The 20,574-nt window shown below is 39.1% G+C and overlaps 1 protein-coding gene across 3 annotated transcripts; it reads left to right on the top strand.

Moving 5' to 3' along the window:
- Positions 1-4,797: 4,797 nt before the first annotated feature.
- Positions 4,798-18,801, top strand: LOC127755212 (cysteine-rich receptor-like protein kinase 37). Of its 3 annotated transcripts, none has more exons than XM_052280869.1 (6): positions 4,798-4,927; positions 16,182-16,284; positions 17,133-17,397; positions 17,546-17,780; positions 17,897-18,047; positions 18,180-18,800. In XM_052280869.1, the coding sequence occupies exons 2-6, from the start codon at positions 16,186-16,188 to the stop codon at positions 18,468-18,470; spliced, it is 1,041 nt and encodes a 346-aa protein (XP_052136829.1). In that variant the 5' UTR covers positions 4,798-4,927; positions 16,182-16,185; the 3' UTR covers positions 18,471-18,800. The 3 variants fall into 3 exon arrangements, with proteins under 3 accessions (XP_052136829.1, XP_052136831.1, XP_052136830.1); XM_052280870.1 differs by lacking the exon at positions 4,798-4,927 and adding an exon at positions 9,003-9,478 and having other exon boundaries at positions 18,180-18,801; XM_052280871.1 differs by lacking the exons at positions 17,897-18,047; positions 18,180-18,800 and having other exon boundaries at positions 17,546-17,784.
- Positions 18,802-20,574: the final 1,773 nt, after the last annotated feature.

Genomic DNA, 20,574 nt, shown 5'->3' with positions numbered 1-20,574 from the left:
CCAACCGCCTGGAAATCATACATTTTCATATCAGGGGAAGTAACATACTGAGGTGGAAATGCATTTTTAGAGACGCTCATTCTTACCTCCTCCGTTTCACAGTGTAAGTCATTCTAGCATTTCCCACATTCATATTGATGTTAATGAATCTAGACATATATATGTCTAGATTCATTAACATCAATATGAATGTGGGAAATGCTAGAATGACTTACATTGTGAAATGGAGGGAGTACTTGTTAGAACAAACGCATCCGGAAATGGTGTTTCAGCCTGCATTTGTATTTTCTAGGCGAAAACAGCTCAAAAAATATTTCATATTTTTACAAGACATCTATATTGGCATGTAATTAAGACCATATGTGTTGGTTGTACTGTGATGGAATATTGGCATTGTCTTGAATACATTATTTGGTTAAACTAAATATTGATAGAAAACGACCACTGAATATGAGCATATGAAAATTTGCGTCAAAAGATAGTATCGTTGAATAAATATTACTCCCTCCATCCTAACATGATGGTCATGTAAAAAAATCGTAAGTTTCAAATTGATCATCACAATAGGCTGTTTGGAGGAGATTTGCATACTGATTTACATTACTCGAAAAACGATTTTTTATGGCATTATCCTATTTTTCACTGTCGGTTATATAAGAAATCCGCTTGCAAAATTCTAACGAGGGATAGTGGGTTTAGGACCGCTAGTAAAAATCTATTTTCGCTGGCGGTGAGTTTAGAACCGACAGCGAAAATCCGTTTTCGCTGGCGATAGATTAAGAAGTCCGCTTAGAAAAATATCCCTATTTTTGCTGACAGACCTCTTATCCTACCGCCAGCAAAAATCTTTTCACTAGCGGGGACCGTGCAGCTCCAGCCCTTAAAAAAATCGCGGCAATAAAAATCGCTCCACCTACCCATCCTTATCTCCTCCTCCCTTCACTCCACCTACCTTATCTCCTCCTTCCACTCCCTCTCTCCCTCCATCCACAGGCGTGAGCAGCAAGCTCGGGCACGGGCGGCAGCGTGCTCGGGCGCGGGCGAAAGGGAGGGCGGAGGAGAGGGCTGGCGTGGGCGGCGGCGAGCTCGGTCGCGGGCAACAGGGAGGGCGGTGACGGAGCTCGGGCATGGGCGAAAGGGAGGGCGGAGGAGAGGGCTGGCACGGGAGGCGGCGAGCTCAGGCGTGGGCAACAGGGAGGGCGGCGGCGGAGCTCGAACGCGGCAGTTGGCGGCGCTCTGGCACGGGTGGGGAGGCCGGATCCGGTGCCGCCGAGCCGCGGGGAGGCCGGATCCGCTGCCACCGCGCAGCTAGGAGTCTGGATCCGCTGCGGGGACAAGGCCACCGCCGCCCCGGGGGACAAGCCTAATGCCAGTGGAGCTACTCCTCATCCAGATCTACCATCTCATCACCTTCCAAGGTCAGCACCCATCCGTTCTTGCGCTTCAATTCGCCATTTTTGTTGACACGGCAATCTGAAATCCATGTGTGGAGGTGATGGTGGATGCGCAGAAGTGACGAAGGCATTGTGGGCGAGGAAGAACGAGAAGATGCGGCGGTGCGAGCCTAGGCAGCAGCACGACCAGCTCCAGCGAGGCGACCCGCTCGTCGATGTAGCCAAGGAGGAGATGCAACGGCGGTGGCGAGGGTACTTCAAATTTTTTGTTATTGTGTTGATTTTTGTGATGCTATTGTGTTGATTTTTGTGATGCTTGAATGCTTGGGTGAATGAAAATTCTTTAATTTAAGTGGAACAAGGAAAACTCGAAGCTAGGTAAGCTGATTACGTCCAATTTTCTTTTCCTATTTTTTGCAACTAGGAAGGTAGCCCGCGCATATGCACGGACATCTTATTTAATGTGAGTGAAATTTTATTACGAATGTCCATGCGTGGGTGGCTTTCTATCAAAAATATTCTTTTACTTTATCCTAAACTAAAATTAAACTTATTTAATGTACTTTGAACTATGGTTATGATTTTTCTTCTAACTACCATTACAACATATAAATTATAAAATAAAATTACTTTAAACCGTATAGTTTTTAATTTATGATAAAATTTTGTGTCGAAACAATAGATATGTTTACTATGAATGTCCATTTGTGTGTTAGATTCTGCTTGAAATTTTAGATATATCCATTTTATTAGTCCTATCAAAATGTTTAAATATTTCTATTTAGGATGGGTTTTAAGCCCCGCAAAAAAAATCAAAATTAGATAAATTTTGTTCAATTTTCATTTCTTTTCATCTTCATCTTTTATCTTTTGGGGGAGAATTCCACACTATAAAGCATTCTTGAAATGTTTTGATATCTACAATTCAGGATGAAAATATAAGTGGGTTGATCCTGCAACCTGGCATGGGGTAAAGGCATTCGTTCTAAATTATATCTCTCTAAATATGAAAATTTAAAATAGAGGTCAAAGTATTTTTTTTTCACAAATTACCACTAAACTGGAGTGTCATGTAACAAAAACACGTTTCTAGATTGTTCTATGCTAAATGTTAGGAATTCACGATGTACCATAGCAAGTTTTACCAAAAAGAAATAAATAGACATGATCTTTTAATTACTATCTAAAATTGGCCTATATATTGCTAAGGCAACATCATGGTTGTTTTGCTGTTAAGATTCCTTAGTGCAACCAATATTCTTAGTACGATCTGTATGTTCAATTGGCCACGTAACTTTATAGGTCACATATATAATTTAGAAGCTATGATCATTTTAAGATCATTTATTGATAAAAGCATCCACATCAAATTGCATGGATGAATAGCTCCTATATACATGTTGAGAGAGAAAATAATTTAGTAGATAGAAAGTCGTTAGATGTCTAACGGGATATAAGTAATGGCTCTATCAGTTTTATAAAAAAAATAAGGTGGGATATTTTTTATTTTTAGTAAGAAATTTTAGTATTTTCTTATATTTAGTGGATGTCTCAATATGGATGTGGGTTGTGGAATGTAACTTTTTTTAGCATTTAAATATAGTAAATATGGTTATTAAATTATTGATTTCACTTAAAAAAAATAATGTGATAGTTCAAACAGATCATAAGAGACATATGGTGGCTATACCTAATAGGTGAAGTTTCGTTGGCCTTTTTCTTTGCGCACAAAGGTAATTTTAATTTTAATTGTCAAGAGATAAAAAAAAATATAGAAAAATAACACACCACACATGGACGGGAATGAAGGGAGTGTTGGGATTTTTTTTTAAAAAAAAGATTGATCTAACGACCTAAAATACTGTATTCATGTTTAACTTAAAACCAATGGTTGAATGTTTTATTTTTTTTCTCGGATTATTACGATTTTCTCTAATTTAAGCAGGACAAATAGTAGCTTAGCATAGCGTTTATGTGATTTAATGCCTATAGGGATGGAGAGGGAGGGAAGATAGTTTGGGATGTTTTTTTTCAAAAGAAAAAAAAATCTAATGACGACGTAAAATAATGTGTCCATCGATTTAAGTGAATACCAATGATTGATTAATGTTTCTCTAATTTAAGAGTGCCACACAACGGTTTAGAAATATTTATAGGATGTTTAATGGATTTAATGCAAATGATGTCTATTTGTGGGTTTTTTCCCATGAAGATAATTTTAATTTTAATTGTGATATGCTTTCACATGGAAAACTGTATGTATTATAAAGAAGATGAAAGGAATTCATTTTGAAAGGGTAATTTTAATCTTGGCCTGAGTAGTTAATAACCTTAAATTCATTATTTAAGACGAAGAGCAGGAACCGCAGGATGGATATATCAGGTTGAATGCTCCATCAAGCGACCATTGATGATCCTATTCATTGTTAATTTTTCTTCCAGTTATATTCTGATTTACATTCTTGATCTGGGCAATTCTCAAGTAACAGTAGTAGCGTATTGGCCACTGGTGCCGGAGGAATCAACATAAGATGCGAGATTAATTCTCTCCAGGGACGAATGTACCCTTTCTAATTGATTTTCAGATTTTTAAGCACCTTCTAATCTTAGCCTCTCATCTTCTTTAAAATTCGTGCATTTTTTTTAGTGGGAGAGTGAAGCACATCTCGATAAGAAAACAGAAAAACTACGTAAAAAAGATTACGTGCGGGGTCGGTGGGAGGTTTTCCTTTTTTTTAAGATAGATCTAACGATCTTAAATAATGGGTTCACCGATTTAAATAAAAATCAATGGTTAGATTTCTCTATTTTATTAAAGTGTCACGTGTCAACTTGAGAGTATTTATAAGGTACCCTGTGACGATTTGAGAGTGTTTGTAGAAAGTTTAATGAATTTTTAGTATATAATAAATAGAAGATAGATTGATAGATGGCTGTAGTTGCCTCCAAATCACTGGTCAAAGAACAAACAGGAAATACAGATAGTGCAGAGTGCATAGACCTCTAATGATTTACTGCAAGCTCTAATTAAGTCGTAGCTGCATAGCATTAGCAGTTTAAACGGCTTATAAAAAAATTAATTTATACGTAAAACTTTAATATATTTGGTCGCAACGACTTCAAAGTCAATGTAAAAAATTACGTTCAAAATATCACAAAATTAACTTCGAAACCGAGTTTAAAAATTCAAATTTTAAGTTTTGATTTAAGTTATTAGGTTGACCGATGGGGCTGTTAGCACGCCAAGTTGCCAAGTGTACGTCTGTCGTTTTGTCTTGTGCGTCGACGCACCCGAGCCGCCGCTTTTGACGAATTGCTTGACCTGTGCAGCGTCGACGCCCCTCTACTTTTCTTTTATACCCAACCGTATACGTACGTAGAGAGGAAGCAAGGCAACGCCCCCTCTACTTGTCTTGTCCATCTCCAATCTCAGTCCATTGCGTTCCAAGGAGCTGATTGGATCGACGGGAAGCCGGAAACTTTGGCTCCACAATGGATTAATTCGTCACCGCCCTATTAATTCCACTTCCCTGGTAAGCTTCTCGACTAACTTAAACATTTGTACCGTGCCGTTAGCTGCACCAAGTTCTACAATTACGCAGATATATTGAAGTCCTCTATTCAGCGATAATTAGCATAGTAAAGTGTTAGCGTCGCCGTGGTTGGCACGCCGGAACCCCTGCCCTGCCGGCCTATGTTTTCACCGCGCGTTGCACATGCATGCGCTGAGCTCTCCATCCTTGCCGCCTCGGCCCTAACCGAAACAATATGGCTTGCGGTTTGCGGCTCGGAATTGCGATATGGCTTCACAGTCGTCGTCTTGGCTTTTCTCTTGCCCTATTCCAACTACCTTCAATCTTAGGTCCCTTTTTTTCTCCAACAAAAGTTGGATGAAGATTAAGATTTCTGTGGCACGCTTTTCAAACGGTTAAACGGTGCGTTTCGTGCGAAAACTTTCTATATAAAAGTTACTTTAAAATATCATATTAATTTATTTTTTTAAGTTTGTAATAATTCAAACTCAATCAATCATACATTAATACTACCTCGTTTTGCGTGAAAAACATAATCTTTATCTTCAGAAGAAAAGAACGCCACCTAGCTTGAGATTTGCTAAAAGGACAACTAAACTGGAAATGAAAGCTAATTTGTTGCTGACTCTACCATTTTATTGTCCCATGCCAGTCCAGCTCGTGCAGCCGCGCCCACCTACTGGTTAGTGCTAATTAGTGTTAATGATATTCATTAGTGCTAATGATAATTTTAGTTTTATTTTTTTAACAAAAATACATAAACAAAATTTTTAGCTCAGAATTGAAAACCTTCAAGTCGAGATTTGAAATTTTTAATTCATTTTTTTTTTGAAAATTTTTATCTCAGATTTGAAAATTTTCATGTCAAGATTTAAAAACATTCAACTTAGATTTAAAAGCTTTCAATTTGAATTTGAAAACTTTCAACTTAGGATTTGAAACTTTTAACTCGGATTTAAAAACTTTCAATTTAGACTTGAAAACTTTCAACTCGGATTTGAAACATTCAACTCAGATTTGAAAACTTTCAATTCAATTTTAAACATTCAACTCGGATTTGAAAACTTTTAATTAAGACTTGAAAACTTTCAACTCGGATTCGAAAACTTTCAACTGAAAATTTTAAACATTCAACTCAAATTTTTAAAAAGTTCAAGTCAAGATTTGAAAATTTTTAACTCAAATTTTAAAACTTTCACATCAAAATTCAAAATATTTGATTTAAATTTGAAAACTTTCGTCTCAAAATTCAAAACATTCAACTTAAATTTAAAAAAGTTTCAACTCAAATTCAAAACTCTCAACTGATATTGAAGTGAAAGATTCAATTCATAAAATATCGCAAAAAAATCACGCGCATGTTTGGATGAACGAAGCGATTTCCGAAAAAAAACTAGTTGAATTTTATAACTGATTATTGCACTTCCATACTACTTTGGGGATGTGAAACTAATATAACTTTTCGAGAAAGAAAAAGCCAAATCTAACTCATCTTATTCTTGCTTCAGAATATATTTACAATATTGTGGAAGCAAATGTCATTATTGAGCCTCAAGCACAATAAACTTGATCCGGAGATCAAATCTAACATGTTAATAAAAATTTGAAGACATACTGAACTGCTGAAATGCCGGGTTGAGCCCGACATAGTTGTGTTCGGTGGGCTTGGTTGGGAACCCATGTACTGCGCACGGAAAACGGAGTAGTCTATTAGCACGCGATTAATTAAGTATTAGCTATTTTTTTAAAAAAATAGATCATTATGATTTTTTAAGTAACTTTCATATATAAACTTTTTTAAAAAAACGCGTCGTTTAACAGTTTGATAATCGTGCGAGTGGAAAAAAGGGGGATATGAGTTGGGGAAAACTGGGGAAGAACACAGCCAGTCATGGGGCAAAAACTGATAATTGCCGGTCTTAACAGCAGGTCTTAAAAGCAGCTCTGATCCCCAACTTTCGGTATATAAACAGCAAAACTCAAAAGTCTAATGCATCGATTTGCTTAAGATAAACATATTTCTAGTAGTTTTGTTGTTTTCCAGCTACTTTATAATAAGAACTTGTAGTAAAATAAAGGAGAAATAGTGCATAATTTTGAGTAAAGATGGGAATGGCTATGCCAAGTGCCCACGTGCACTTTGATCAGGCCCACTGGCCACCCCCTAAATCCAAGTTGCTCGCTCCCTCAAGTTGAAGACCCAACTGAGTAGTGGTCTGGCCGGCCCAACAATGGTGCTAGGCGGGTGGCCTAGCTAAGGAATAAGTTCACCGGGGGTCCCTTAATTTAATAGCAAGATTTTTTTTTGTCCCTCAACCATAAAATCAGAAATGTTCACCTCTAAATTTATTCAAACCATGCAAAGGAGGTCCCATGGCAGTATTTGCGTCAAAAAAAACCGTACAACAGGATGCCACGTCAGTAAAAACGGGTGCAAATACTACCATAGGACCTCCTTTGCACGGTTTAAGTGAGTTTAGTGGTGAACATTTCTGATTTTGTGGTCAAGGGACCTTAATAAATCTCGCTGTTAAATGGAGGGACCTCCGGTGAACTTATTCCCCTAGCTAATCACTGCAGTAAGGTCTGGTCAATCGCTCCTCGTCCAAATTGTCAACCGCTCGTCCGTTGGAGGGATTAACCTCAATGGTAGAGCTGTAGAGGACTGGTTATTAGCCATTCACATGCGGAAATGCTCTTCGGCGATCGATCACCCTGGAGATGGGGCAGCGATCGATCCCCCCTCCCTTCCCCCATCTGATTTTCTTTTTTAGCACCGCATTACTTTCCTATTTTAGTAAATTTATACATCTAAAGTTTATACACCTTAAGTTTACACATCTAAGTTTAGAGGCTAAAAGTTTATATATCCGATTCAAATTTGAATTTGAATTCAAATATTTTTTTATATATAGTATTTCTATACATCTAAAGTTTATAGACCTAAAGTTTATAAGTCAAAAGTTTATATACCCGTTTCAAATTTGAATTTGAATTATATCTGATTCAAATTTGAATTTGAATTCAAATATTTTCTGTATATAGTATTTCTATACATCTAAAGTTTATACCCCTAAAGTTTATATATCCAAAGTTTATAAGTCAAAAGTTTACATACCCGATTCAAATTTGAATTCGAATTATATCTGATTCAAATTTGAATTTGAATTCAAATATTTTCTATATATAGTATTTCTATATATCTAAAGTTTATAGACCTAAAGTTTATAGACCCAAAGTTTATAAGTCAAAAGTTTACATACCCAATTCAAATTTGAATTTGAATTCAAATTTTTTATATATAGTATTTCTATACATAAATTTTTCTAACTTTTGTTTTTTTAAAAAAATTGTTTGGTGTACTGTAGTAGAAAGAGAAGAAGAGGAGGAGGAAGGGGGAGAAGAGGGAGGAGTATAGGAGGAGGGGGGCCAAACCGATCGCTGGGCGATCGCCCTGGCGATCGGTCGCCCATTAGCCTCCCCCATTCACATGGCCGCACGGTCCCACCCATGGGTTCCCTCTCAAGTTTAAGCACAACAGAGGCCTTGTTTAGTTCCTAAAATTTTTTTCCCAAAAACATCACATCGAATCTTTAAATACATGCATGTAGCATTAAATATAGATAAAATGAAAAACTAATTACACAGTTTGTATGAAAAATGCGAGACGAATCTTTTAAGCTAATTAGTTCATGATTAGTCATAAGTGTTACAGTAACCCACATGTGCTAATGACGGATTAACTAGGCTTAATAAATTCGTCTCGCGGTTTCCAGGTGATGAGTTTGAAATTAGTTTTTTTATTCGTGTCCAAAATACCCTTTTGACATCCGGTCAAACGTCCGACGTGACACCCAAAATCTTTTTTCGCAAACTAAACAAGGCCAGAAAAGAGTCATTTCAGTCAAAGCGGTCAGCCACTCGGCCTTTGGTCCACTCTTTCATCCACTCAAGGTTCTATTCCTCATTTAGGAAAATCGAACTCAGGTCCACTAACTCTAGCCAGTAGAATATGAGTAATACTCCCTCCGTTTTAAAATATTTGACACCATTAACTTTTTAGCACATGTTTGACCGTTCGTCTTATTAAAAAAATTTGTGAAATATGTAAAACTATATGTGTACATGAAAGTATATTTAACAATGAATCAAATGATATGAAAAGAATAAATAATTAGTTAAATTTTTTTGAATAAGACGAATGGTCAAACACGTTCTAAAAAGTCAACAGTGTGAAACATTGTGAAACGGAGGGATTAGTAGGGAGGAGGGTTCGAATTGACTTCAGGAGTTTGTGACAGGTATGTATTGTTTCCGATTTCATACATTGCTATCAATATCGATGTATCAGTCAATTTTCTTGTTTACGTCTTACCAATTTATTTTCCGCATTTACTCTTTTTTCTCAAACTGTCATATCGTTGCCGACGTTTTATACTAAGTTTTAAGAAGATGTCCCATTTTAAGGAGTAAACGGGACCAAACCTTACAATGCCACTTTGGCTCCACAGTGGATTAATTCGTCACCGCCCTATTAATTCCACTTCCCTGGTAAGCTTCTCGACTAACTTAAATATTTGTACCGTGCCGTTAGCTGCACCAAGTTCTACAATTACGCAGGATATATTGAAGTCCTCTATTCAGCGATAATTAGCATAGTGAAGTGTTAGCGTCGCCGTGGTTGGTACGCCGGAACCCCTGCCCTGCCGGCCTATGTTTTCACCGCGCGTTGCACATGCATGCGCTGAGCTCTCAGTCCTTGCCGCCTCGGCCCTGACCGAAACAATATGGCTTGCGGTTTGTGGCACGGAATTGCGATATGGCTTCACAGTCGTCTTTGGCCAATCTGAGTAATCTCCAGCCACATACGCGGATTACAACTCCACCCTTTGTACGCCAGATTCAACTTTTCCCTTGCCCTATTCCATGTTCCACCCATGCTCCCTAGCCCGTAAGCCCGTAACTGCCTGGCCCGTTGGCGAGGAGAAGCGTTGGTGTTTGGAGCGCCGATGCCGCGGGGACGACGAGGAAAGTGGAGTGATAGGAGCGTGCGTGGATTATGGGATTTCTTGTAGAGAGACCTGCTCCCTCCCTCAGTTTTATATTACAAGTCGTTTTTATTTTTTCTTAAGTTAAACTCATTTAAATTTGTCCAAGATTATATAGATATATAGTAATATTTATAACACCAAATTAGCTTCATTAAATCTAAATTAAATGTATTTTGATATTATGTTTGTTTTGGGGCAAAAATATTGCTACATTTGTCTATAAATTTAGTCAAACTTATAGAAATTTGATTTAAAAAAGGTCAAAGCAACTTGTAAGAAAAAATAGTGCAAGTATAACATTTGCTAGAACGACAAATAAACTGAAAATGAAAGACTATATTACTAATTTGTTGCAGACTCCATTTTATAGTCCCATTGTTGGGTGTCCCTCATGTTCAATATTCTTTATTTAAGTTATCCCTTATATGTGTTTTTATAATTAATACAATTATCAATTCCCCATCGTGTTGAAATTTTATAATTGATTATTGCACTTCCATACTACTTTGGGGATGCGAAATATAACTTTTCGAGAGAGAAAAAGCCAAATCTAATTCATCTTATTCTTGCTTCCAGAATATATTTACAATATTGTGGAAGCAAATGTTATTATTGAGCCTCAAGCACAATAAACTTGAACCGGAGATCAAATCTAACATGTTATTAAAAATTTGAAGATATACTGAACTGATCAAATGCCGGATTGAGCCCGACGTAGTCATGAGGCAAAAACTGCTGGTTTGAGCCCAAAGCTGATTATTGCCGGTCTTAACAGCAGGTCTTAAAAGCAGCTCTGATCCCCAACTTTCGGTATATAAACAGCTAAACTCAAAAGTTTAATGCATCGATTTGCTTAAGATAAACATATTTCTATTACTCACTCCGTCCCAAAATATAAGTATTTTTGGATCCTGACATGGTCTCCGAGATGCTACTTTTACCAACAATATCTATATAAAAGTAAGATGTTTTAAATAAAAAGAGTTATATATTATGATAGTTTGTTTAATGATAAATCCAGTAACATCAATTTTACATGATTAATATTTTTATTTTTTAACTATTAGTAATCAAAGTAAAAAATGTTTGACTTGTCACTATGCTAAAAATGCGCATATTTTAGGACGGAAGAAGTAGTTTTGTTGTTTTCTAGCTACTACCTTCGTTTCAGGTTATAAGACTTTCTAGCATTGCCCACATTCATAGAGATGTTAATGAATCTAGGTATATATATATATGTCTAGATTTATTAATATATATATATATATATGGATAACGTTAGAAAGTTACTTTATAAGAACTCAGTAAAATAAAGGAGAAATAGTGCATAATTTTGAGTAAAGATGGGACCAGCTTGGCCAAGTGCCCACGTGCACTTTGATCAGGGCATCAGGCCCGCTGGCCACCCCCTAGATCCAAGTTGCCCTCTCCCGCAAGTTGAAGACCCAACAACCGACATAAGGGGGGCTGGCCGGCCCAACAATGGTGCCAGGCGGGTGGCCTAGCTAATCACTGCAACTAACTTGCACTTGCAGTCAGATCTGGTCAATCCCTTGTCGTCCCAATTCTCAACCGCTCGTCCGTTGGAGGGATCAACCTCAATAGTAGAGGAGTCCTACCCCCGTGGACCATGGTTAGAGGAGTTCTACCCATTCACATGGCCGCACGGTCCCACCCCCGTGGGTTCCCTCTCAAGTTTAAGCACAACAGAAAAGAGTCATTTCAGTCAAAGAGGTCAACCACTCGGTATTTGATCTAACAAAATTGGATAAACTTTTAAATAAAAATTGCATGCTTTTTAAACTGCTAAATGGTACGTTTCGTGTGAAAATTTTCTATATGAAAGTTGTTCTAAAATATCAGATTAATCTATTTTTCAAGTTTGTAATAATTTAAACTCAATTAATCACACGTTATTACCACCTCGTTTTTGCGTAAAACCTTTAATCTTCATCTTCATCTTCATGAGATTCCAACACTACTTTCTATAACTCATTTAGGAAAATCGGACCCAGGTCCGCTAACTCTAGCTAGTAGAATATGAGTAATAGTAGGGAGGAGGGTTCGAATTGTCTACGGGACTTTGTGACGTGTATTTATTGTTTCCGATTTCATACATTGCTATCAATATCAGTCAATTTTTTTTATATACCTATAGTGGTGTTTGAATCTCCTAAAAATAAAGATAAAGATAAAGATTAAGTGTTTCACGCAAAACGATGTGGCAATAACGTGTGATTAATTGATTTTTAATTATTATAAACTTAAAAAGTAGATTAATCTGATATTTTAGAGCAACTTTCATATAGAAAGTTTTCACACGAAACGTACCGTTTAGCAGATTGAAAAGCATGTCACGGTATTCAAAATTTAATCCTCTCCTTACATAAGAAACGAACAGGGTACGCCTTACCAATTTATTTTCAGCATTTAATTTTTTTTCTCGAACGATCAAGTCATTGCTAAAGTTTTATATTAAGAAGAAGGTGTCCCATTTTAAGGACCAAACTTTATAGTGCCCCGTTAATCAGGAAAAACTGTGCGAAAACCACAACTACAATAACACACCAACAACTAATCTAATCTAAGCTAACATGACAAATTAAGCCTGACACAAGGTATCGGCCAAGCTTGTCATTGAGGTGACACAACAGCCTACACATGTTATCGTTGTTGAGCTTGCCACCCAAGCGACACGCAACTTTGACTTCAGTGCGATGCTACCCAAATGCCAAAAAATGAACAAACATAATCGATACCCACGAAGGACATTGGCCCAAACTACCAAGGAATCACTTCCTACACACAGCTAGCATCAACAACCATATAAAGTGATTGCAGTGTGTCATCGTTTTTAAGCTTCGTCGCACCCCAGCAGCTAAGCAGCTCTGACTCTACCCAGCAGTAACCAAATAAGAATGATGAACACCCGTCGTAGAGCAAGGAACGAAACCGAGGTAGCGAAGGCCTCGTCAAACACCCTAGGTTTGTAGAGCTTCAGAGGCATTGTAGGAGTCCACCATTGGCGACCGTTGCACGCGAAAGGTTCTTGGTGCTATGAGAGGTCAACGCTAGAACGACGCTTGCAAGAAGGGGAATGATACCTAATGGCCTCGTCGTCGTCGTCATGCCGGCTAATGGCCTGGCAGGGCTTTTGCCAGTGATTCCCAACCAAAGACCCACACAAACATCATGCACAACGATTGTCACCGGACCACCACACCATCACTTCAGCGCCCAAGCCTCCTAGTCCACGATAGTGGCCTATCACAGCGGTTGGCACCCGAGTGACCAAATTCGTCGCCAGCCGCCACCTCGCACACAACCAGCTACCACCTCACCTTGGCCTGCGGCCTCGCCCTCCTCCTTCACGCTCGTCCCACACGCAGCACGGACGACGACAACAACGATGTCGGGTCACGACTTCGCCCGCGCTTGCCAGATCTGTGGGTGCTTGGGGGAGGGGAGATCCGGCCATAGAGGTGCCAGATTCGCCGCTTCAAGCCGACCCGCCGTCTCTGCCTCCGGCCCTGTCATCGTCGGCCTTACTCCAACCTCCTCGTGCTTGGGTCGGTTCCATCATGCCATGTGGGCCTCGCTGCTGCCTTCCCAACTCGTCGCCAGCGAGCTCCGGCGCCGACGGCAATGTGGAGGAGGAGATAAGGGTGTAGCGGTGTGGGCAGCTAGGGTTCTACCCCCGATCTGCCCGCACGAGAGCGATGTGGGGGCCCTTCTGCATTTACTTGTCGGAATTAATTTCATGCACAATAATATCTGATGGTTGTTTCGGCCAATCGGTTGTTCTATGTTTAGTCTTGATGCTCTTATTTTCATCAAGAGGGCAATACTAGGATAAGTCATAGTGTGGTGCCTAATTGCTGTTTTAGGAAGAAAAGCAGGTTAGGAAACTAAGGACATAGTCAATTGAATGGATATCCGTATTCGTCCTTCGAGGGAAGATACACTAGCCCTAATTACGATGGTCTGTATTGGCTGGTCAGTCTTGATCCTCTTCTTATCCCATTTCCGTAGTGAGTGCTCTTGTGCCCGAAGTAATCAAAGGTATATTAGTTGTCACTTTTTTTTTATCTCAAGGCATGTTTATAGATCCAAGGAATCGAGTACTCAACCTTAAACTTCCCTGATTAAGTCTCTCCTTATTGAGCTAGTTAGGTTGATACGGGAGGTGGCCCAACCTTCTCAGTGTAGGATGGAAAATACAATGAACCCAACGAAGCGGATGAATAACATGCAATCAACATAGCACACCTTTCATCTCACCATCACAAAACTACGAATGCGGAAGCTAACTATCTAACCCTTCATCCCTAGCGGGAAAGCAAACAATAATGTTGATACAATCACCATGTTCCCCTTTATGTGGTTGTGCCAAATCATGGAAATATCGTGCAACGAGACCCTCACATCCCTGTAACTCAAAGCTATTTTTTCTTTGTAATGTCAAGTCTCTACAATGGAAGTATACCTATTTCTTATATGGAAATTCTAAGACCTCTAAAATAATAAACAAGCTCATTACATAACTTGGACACAAAGAAAGAAAATCTGCTGCAGCGACCATTGGCTTTTTTAGTGGATTGCGGTTCAAACTTATAAACACGAGTAATCTGACTGTGGGACAAAAACCATGACGTGGTCCATCAAATTATCTTTCTAACAAGTATGCGAACAACTAAAATGGAGTCCGTATGCAAAATCCATGACCATTTTACTGTTGGACTGACCAGGCTGTCCAAACCAAATCGAGCTAAATATACAATTCTTCTTATCTTCAATTTTCTCCTTGCCGATGATTTGATCACCGAAACAATTGAACCCATGTAGATGAGTTACTTGCCAACTTATAGAGAATATTGTAATAGACGGGAACTATCTAATCATGCCATAGTTTAGCCCATTGGGCTCTTCGCACCAAATCGTTTGCGGTGCGGCGTTTTCAGGATCCAGGGAGTGTGTCTGAGCTTCTCGCTCAAGATTGTAATCATATTGTGTTGAATAAATAAAGCTCCCTGTTTCTTCGCAAAAAAAAAAAATGCCATAGAACCCACAAACTCCCCAAAGTTAGCTATTCTCACGCATCACTTTTCCAACACTTTTGATTGGACCATTCAAATCATGTGCCACTTAATCCATTGGAAAGTAGGCATGAAAAATCCGTTGGAAAGTAGGCATGAAAAACTTTCTTAATATGACCCTTGGATACATTGAATACATCTGTTTAGGTATGCAACTCTTTAGAGAATTTATTGTCGATCGATACTGCACCATATCCTCATCACAGGTGTCCTTTCTTTTATCCTTGACCATAAAACTTCGATATATTTTCTCAGATAACCCCCACAAGAGGTTGGCTCGATTATCTTCCTTAGTAGGAAATGTAATTTGACGGTACATTTTGACCAAAAGTGTGTCCTTGTGGACGATACCCTGTGTTGTCGAATGACAACTGCGAGTGTCGAACGACGTGGTTCACTCATGGTGGAAAATAAAGACAATGTGTATATTAGTACTAACTTTTCTTGGGGATCTCCCCTTACATGCCCCTTAGGGTCTATTTAGTCTTAATACAAGCTCATACACACTAGGGTTAATAAGTACAGGGAAATTTACATGGATACTCATGATAGGGAGATCTATTAGGGTAACTAGAGTCCATTTTACTTTGGGCTCCTTAATGGGCCCTAACTTGGGCCGTCTGTGGCGAACGACCTTTCTAGGCCTCATGCCCTCCCGGCTTCACGGCGAAGACGCGCTCCTGACAGCGGTGAAGCTCTCATGCTTCGCTTGAACGTTTGCCCCAGGATGAATGCCGTGGTCCTCAACTAGTTGCTTCGCTTGAGCCGTAGTGGTTTCAGCAGCCTCGGTTGAAGGCCCTAGTGGCATGCCTCCAACACCATGTTTCTATTTGAAAATCTCATAAGAAAACATAAAAAGACCTTCCAGTTCGTCTTAGTTCACAGAATCATCATATCATTCTCAATTTTGGATTTGGTGCAGTTCGCATCAAGCTTTCTAAATATTTCACACATGAATCTAATAGATGTTATTATTTTACATGTGTATTCTATAACTCAATTTATTGTTATAGAGGAAACCAGTAAAGTTTAGTTCAACATTTTCCATTTCTTTTTTTTATTTTTACATATCATTTTGGTTTATAAAAAAGAATCCTACCTTTTCAGGAAAATGGCCAGGCAGATGCGACTACAACAGCTAAAAGACATCACAGGCAACTTCTCAAAAGAGCAGGAACTTGGTCGTGGTGGATTTGGAGTAGTCTACAAGGTATGATGAAGCGTTCTACCTTCCAGAGAGTAATCATATCTGTTTTTGAAGCTAACACTATGAAATATTTAGTTTGGGGGACGATTTTGTTCATGCAATGCATATGAATTGTTATATAGTCAATTTGTAATATAACTATTGTTAGTTTGAATCATTGGCCTACAAAATAAACCTAGCTTTGATAATATATATATAACAGGGTCTGTATGTAGCTATAACCACATTGGAAATGTGGAAAACTAAGGCCTTGTTTGGGGGAGCTTCTAGCTGCTGCAGCTTCTCCCAGAATCAGAAGCTCCCCTAAACAGTTCAGCTTTTGGTCCAGATTCTGGGAAGCTGTAGCTGTAGAATCTAGAAAATAAACTAGAAGCCAGAAAATGGGAAACCCAACTTTTCAAGATTCTCAGATGCTAGCTACCAACCAGTTGCTTCTCAGAATCTTAAGCTTGATCCCCCAAAACAGGCCCTAAGACAGCCAATGCTTAGATACTCCACACTTTTTTTGGGCATTTTTGAAAAGGAAAACGTCGATATCTCCCCTAAATGCAGTGATAAAATTCAGCATACGAACAATCCCCGCCCACACAAACGATTTTATAACTCTTTTTAGCACAGTGAAACCGTAAACGAATAGGTTGGACCAACTAGCTTGGACAATAAGCATTTTATCAGTCCTCGGTCTTATCTATAGTTTATTGCGATGATATCCTAGAACCATATCGGTTCTTTTTGGATGTACATACTTAATGTGCATTGTCAAACAAAGGTTTCATTCAAAGTTTCCATCATATTGCATGGTGTTTGCTCTTCAAAAATTTATGTCTGTAGTAATGAAATAATGTTAACAGGCTATTCTTAAAAATGGGGTATCCGTGGCTGTGAAGAGGCTTGAGGTCAATCCTGGAATACAGGACAAACAATTTAAGAACGAGGTTAATCATCTCCTGGGGCTAAAGCACCAAAACATAGTACAATTATTAGGCTACTGTGACGAACGACAAGAGAGATTGATATACGATGAGTACCAACGAAAATACATTTGTGCTGAGGTGCAAGAAAAGTTACTCTGTTACGAGTATATGCCAGAGGGAAGCCTTGATGGGATAATTTTTGGTAATATTTTCTATTCAGCATTTGTTTTTTCAACTGCTTATGTACGTAGTTGTTAATTTTTTTTAAGAAAAACGGATAGGCTTTTATTATGTGCTTATTAAATGTTCATAAAAGTTTGTTCGCAATTCTACTTTTTCTTCATTCGCAGATCAATCTTGTGGTCTTGAATGGTGTGACTGTTATGCAATTATCAAAGGAATATGCAAGGGTCTGTGCTACCTTCATGAGGAATGCCAAAGAAAGCCTATTATTCATTTGGACCTAAAGCCGAGCAATATATTACTGGATGATAACTTGGTGCCAAAAATTGCTGATTTTGGCTTGTCAAGGCTCTTTGGTGAAGAACAAACACGAACTTGTACCACAATGGTTATAGGATCAATGTAGGTCAATTTCCTTTTCGGTATTTACATGTTCATTGCCTCTTCATTTTGTAATTCAATTAAGTACTGTCATATATAAAGTTTAAAAGCAAGGTATTCTTGTCGTTGTCATGCAGAGGTTATATGGCACCAGAGTACTACAGCGAAGGAGAAATCTCTTCAAAGTCAGATGTATATAGTTTCGGTATTCTAATCCTAGAAATCCTGACAGGAGAGAAAAACCAACGAAGCCATGTGGATCCATCTGGCCAGCGCTATATTAGTACTGTATGCCCCTACTGCCTGCTGCCCTCTCTAAACAATTGAGGATTGTTTCTCAAAATATACTGTTAAAGATTTTCTTTGTGCAATTATTGTGATACTCACATGATAATTGTTTCGAATGATGATTACATGTAGGTACGGAACAAATGGTCAAGGATATCGAAAATAATGTCACAGTCTTCATCCCTGGATGCAGATGGCTGCCAACAAGTTGTTAGATGTTTTAAAATTGGGCTAAATTGTGTGGACTTAGATCCACGTAGAAGACCCTTGGCAAGTCAAATAATTAATATGCTTCCATGGGAATGTAAGAAAAATGAAGGAATGCCATCAGAGCTTGTTCCAAAATCTTCAGACGGCAGCTGTACTAGTTCGGCGGTGACCAATCACGTAACACTTGTACAAGTAACACATGCTCATTTCTAATTAAATTATAGTACATATTTGGTACATATAACATATTCTGGTGCTTTTGTAAGATAGTCATAGGTATTATATGTGGAAACGGCTGGTGAGGTATTATGCCTAGTACCGATGCCTAAATATAGAGTAGTGGTGCGTACTCCCTCCTTCACATAATAATAATGGTTTTTGGGTGGACGTGACACATCCTAGTACGCACAAAATCTCTTATATTATAGGACGGAGGGAGTAGATCACAAGTATCCAAACTAACAAACCATATTGGTCATCTCTGTAACCTGTGAGCATTGTACCTAGTATCCATAGGATCAGGCTTGGGTGTCGTATCAGGCTACTAGTTGTATCATATGTGGAATCAACGGGGTATTATGTATGGTATATATAGATATGATAGGTATCATGTATGATACCTCAATCTCTCAATCCCAACCCCAGAATATGCTCCTTCCACTAACCTTCCCCTCGTTGTTCCCGCACCTGCGCTCGCCCTCATCTTCTCTTCTCTACCAAGCTGCTATGCTGCTTCTCAAGGATCATGCCCCCCCCAACGCCCCCCATCAAACTAAATCACAAATGCTATTCACCTGCTGAGTACGCACATGGAAAAAACTAACTTCGACACAAACTACTAACTAGCTAAACATGACTTGATATGGTGAAATATACAAATGGTAATATTAAGTCTAACAGTAACTCTGTCCCTCTGCCTCTACCTTTTTAGGCTTCTGCCGGTCTCTCTCTCTACCTATCATGACCTCCCTTCCATGCCCAAGCTCGCGCTAGACTGTCCCTCCACCTACCTCGACCTCCTGCCCTTGTCATAGCTCTTGCTGGTCTGTTCCTCCACCTATCTGAACCTCCTGCTCTCAATAATCAAGGAGGAGGAAAGCACAAATAGTTGGAAGGCAAGTTGACACCGCACTGCTGGGGAAGGGATCTTTACTCCCGGTTGGCAACCCTTTGTAGTCCCGGTTGTGCAACCGGGACATCTTTAGTCCCAATTGAAATAACTAGGACTAAAGATGCATATCAAGTAAAAAAATGTGTGGGATGTGGGAGTCAAACTCAAGATCTCTCACCTCAACCCTCATACACGTTACCATCCCACCTACTATACACATCTGACCTGGATAGAGATGCTTTCTTTTTACACTAACCCTAGAATCATCTTTAGCGAGACTAAAAATATCTTTAGTCCGGAGTGGTGTTACCAACTGGGACTAAAGATCGTCACTTTAGTTCCGGTTGGTGTTTATCGTCGGGGCCTGACACGGCTTGATAGTTATTGAACCATGTCTAAAAATGACCTTACGGCTTTCGAACCGGGGCTTAAGATATTCTTGAGTCCCGGATCCTATTCAAACCGGGACAAATGTGATTTTTGTCATCCGAGTAAAGATTAGTTCTCTAGTAGTGCCAGAGGACTTGGTGCTGCCGTTCATCACTTGTGTATAGTGGAGGTCAGGGAGTCGTGGGCAAAGGAGAAAAAGCCATTATACATATCAACAGTGGGAGGAGGAGCCTTCAGATCTGAATCACGAGGTTCATAAAGTGACATCCTTTGGATGGTGGACAGCTATTTTTAAAAACATACTCAATTTTGATGCATGATTTTCATTTTCTACCAAAAGAACTTAAGTTCTATGAAAGTATACAAAGTGCTCAGAGCAAGACTTCGCTTTTTAATCTGAATCATAGTAAGTAGGATCAAAGCATGGCAAACCATGGACCAGTTTGGTTGGTGCCCTCAACAATATGCCTAATAAATTTGTGCGCCTGAGAGGCACTTGAGTGCTTGCCTGCACTAGTAGAGATCGGCATATCTATGACGATCTGCTTTTGTCATGGAAGATGCGATAATCGTCGTAAAGTAACATCTATGACGAACTTATGACGAAATAGGATTCGTCATAGAAGTCGCGTCACATTTGTTTTCTATGACTACATAATAGATTTCGTCATAGAAATGCTTCTATCCATGACGAAGGTGCTCGTCACAGAACTGCTTTCTAGCTGGCTAGTGACAGGCATTGTCCAAGCCACGTGGCTGCCATACGTGGAATCTACGTTGGATGTGACGTGGCAGATGACGTGTACTCCATGTTGG

Source organism: Oryza glaberrima, chromosome 11, assembly GCF_000147395.1.
Source record: "Oryza glaberrima chromosome 11, OglaRS2, whole genome shotgun sequence".
Lineage (NCBI taxonomy): Eukaryota > Viridiplantae > Streptophyta > Magnoliopsida > Poales > Poaceae > Oryza > Oryza glaberrima.
This window is presented reverse-complemented; position numbering and strand designations above follow the sequence as displayed.